The sequence below is a fragment of the Cryptomeria japonica genome, chromosome 9, assembly GCF_030272615.1.
Source record: "Cryptomeria japonica chromosome 9, Sugi_1.0, whole genome shotgun sequence".
In the NCBI taxonomy this organism is placed as follows: Eukaryota; Viridiplantae; Streptophyta; class Pinopsida; order Cupressales; family Cupressaceae; genus Cryptomeria; species Cryptomeria japonica.
This window is the reverse complement of record NC_081413.1, coordinates 356,350,046-356,352,863: the sequence shown is the minus strand read 5'-3', so window position 1 is coordinate 356,352,863 and position 2,818 is coordinate 356,350,046. Positions and strand designations below refer to the sequence as shown.

Sequence of the window (2,818 nt, the reverse complement as noted above, 5' to 3'; positions counted from 1 at the left end):
TTCTCTGAACCACTAGCCTCTTGTTGTCCCAGGGCTCCCTCTGAGTTGCATCTCTTGATTTTGAAGTTTGAGCCTGACCTTTCCTGCTAACACCTGATATCTGCTCTTCTCGTGACCTTGTTCCTCCCCCTGGGTCCCCTAAATCCAAGGGAGCATCGAGATCCTTACTATCTGAGCTCCCTCCATCTGCAAGAATCTCTGAATCATATGCACCAATTTGTCCCAACACTGAACCAGAACTCCCACTCAAGTTTGAATTTTGGACAGCTCCCTCCATCTTCTCTAAGGATGTTGTATAAATCCTAACCCTTACAATCATATCAATGTTATCCAAACACTGGATCATATAAAATTTATGTCCATAATGAATCAAAATATAGTATCAATAGTAGGTCCAACATGAAAATAACTGAAATGCTATGATGGCTCGGGGTAGGGCCTCACACCCTCCCCCTCTAGGCATGAACTTCCTCCTAGAGTTCATCAAAAAGATGGGGGTACTAAGATCTCATCTGTGTTGCATCCTCCCATGATGCCTTAGCCTCATCATAATAATCCCACTGGACCCTAACCTGGTCCAACTCTCGACCTCGAAGAGATGGCATCTGGCGAGCCAAAATGCGGATGGCCTCCAAAGCTAGTTGCCCATCCGACTCCACCTACAAGGCATCCCAATCCAGAATATGAGACTCATCATAAATGTACTTCCTCATAATTGATATATGAAACACATCATGGATGTGTGAAAGGCTAGGTGGAAAAGCTAGGCGGTATGCAACTGGTCCTATCCTCTCAAGGATCTCAAATGATCCGACAAAGTGAGGTGTGAGCTTAGAACCCTTTCCATAATGGATTGGACTCTTATGTGGTTGCACTCTCAAGAAAACTTTGTCCCCAACCATGAAGCTACGATCTATCCTCTTCACATCTGCATACTTCTTTTTCCTATCATGTGCCTCTCTAAGGCATTGTCTAATCAAAACCACCTGCTGCTCCATATCATGAGCTATCTTAGGACCAATAGCTACTCTATCCTCAACGCGGTCCCAACTCAAAGGTGTCCTGCAAGGTATACTGTACAAAGCCTGAAAAGGTGGCATCCCCAAAGAAGTGTGATGCCCATTATTATAGGAAAACTCTACCAAAGTAAGGTACTCTTCCCATCTGGTCTGATGATCCATGACGTACACATAGAGCATGTCTTCTAACACTTGGTTTATCCTCTTTGTCTGCCCATCCATTTCCGGATGATAGGTTGTACTAAAGTTGAGTCTGGTACCCATTGCTGCCTGTAATGCCTTTGAAAAGGAAGAAGTGAAGAGGGAGTCTCTGTCTGAGATAATCTTGCATGGAATACCATGAAGTCTAACAATATCTCACAAGAATACCTAAGCCACTGCTGGAGCTATGAAGGTAGTTCGAACTGGTGAGAAGTGGGCCACTTTGGTTAACTTGTCAACTATCACCATGATGGCATCATGACATTGTGATGACATAGGAAGACTAATGACAAAGTCCATTGATATAGTATCCCACTTCCACTCTAGTATCGCATGAGACTGGAGCAACCCACCTGGATGGCAGTGCTCTGCCTTGACTCTCTAGCACTCAAGGCATCGGGCTACTAGTACAATAATGAATTGCTGCATACTTGGCTAATGACATAACTGTCTCAAATCTGCATGCATCTTCTTAACTCTGGGATGCACTGCATAAGGAGCTCTATGAGCCTCCAACACAATGAAATCACACAATCCTCTGGAAGAAGGTACATAGATGCGCCCTCTATGGCATAGTAGTTCATTAGACTCTAATGAATAGTCTTCAAACTTCCCTTCTAGGGTTTCCTGAGATTGCACTACCTGACATACCTCTAAATACCACTCATCCTCTGGCAGCTGCTGCAATATACAACCTCTCAAATATGTGTCCATAGACATGGAGCATATCTCATGATGTCTCCTACTCAAGGCTTCTGCAACAACGTTCTCTTTCCCCTTGATGTAGTGAACATCAAAATCATACTCACATAAAAACTCCATCCATCTTCTCTAACGAGCATTAAGATTGGACTGAGTGAATATGTACTGCAAGTTCTGATGATCTGAATGAAGCTCAAAATGATGACCCAAAAGAAAATGTCTCCACCTCACAAGTGCGTGCACCACTGCTGCAAGATCAAGGTCATGAGTAGGGTAGTTAAGCTCATGAGTCTTAAGTTTCCTAGACTCATATGCTATGACTCAACCCTCCTGCATAAGAACTGCTCCTAATCCATCCAAGGAAGCATCTATGCATACCATGAAATCAGCTAAGGGGTTTGGCACAACAAGAACAGGTGCACTAGTGAGTGCCCTTTTGAGATCTTGAAAGGTCCTCTCACACCTTTTTGTCCACTCTAATTTAGTCCCCTTTCGTGGAAGGGATGTAATAGGATGTGCAACCCTAGTGAACCCCTCAACGAAGCATTTGTAGTACCCTACTAGACCCATGAAACTCTTGACTTCTGTCACAGTAGTTGGCACTGGCCAATCCATAATAGCTCTAATCTTTGATGGGTCAACTGAGATCCCATCACCAGATATAACATGTCCTAGATATATGACCTCTGATCTAAAGAATGCACACTTTGATAGACTACCATACAACTGGTTATCTCTCAAGCACTACAATACCTATCTCAAGTGCTCCTCATGCTCCTTCTCATTCTGATAATATATCAATATGTCATCAAGGAACACTATCACAAATCAGTCAAGGAAAGTATGCAATACCCCATTCATGAGACTCATGAATACAGTTGGAGAATTTGTAAGAC

The 2,818-nt window shown here is 43.3% G+C and overlaps 1 protein-coding gene across 1 annotated transcript; it reads right to left on the bottom strand.

Moving 5' to 3' along the window:
• Positions 1-500: 500 nt before the first annotated feature.
• Positions 501-2,537, bottom strand: LOC131858392 (uncharacterized). Its single transcript, XM_059211624.1, has 3 exons — positions 2,301-2,537; positions 1,872-1,997; positions 501-659 (listed from the first exon to the last, which is right to left on the bottom strand). Exons 1-3 carry the CDS (start codon positions 2,535-2,537, stop codon positions 501-503), a joined length of 522 nt encoding a protein of 173 aa, XP_059067607.1.
• Positions 2,538-2,818: the final 281 nt, after the last annotated feature.

Coding starts and splice junctions, on each gene's coding strand:
- LOC131858392 (XM_059211624.1), bottom strand. CDS start 2,537: ATGGATTGGCCAGTGCCAACTACTGTGACAGAAGTCAAGAGTTTCATG. Junction 1,998..2,300: donor ACCCCTTAGCTGATTTCATG/GTATGCATAGAT, acceptor CACTACATCAAG/GGGAAAGAGAACGTTGTTGC. Junction 660..1,871: donor AGGATGAGTGGTATTTAGAG/GTATGTCAGGTA, acceptor GATGCCTTGTAG/GTGGAGTCGGATGGGCAACT.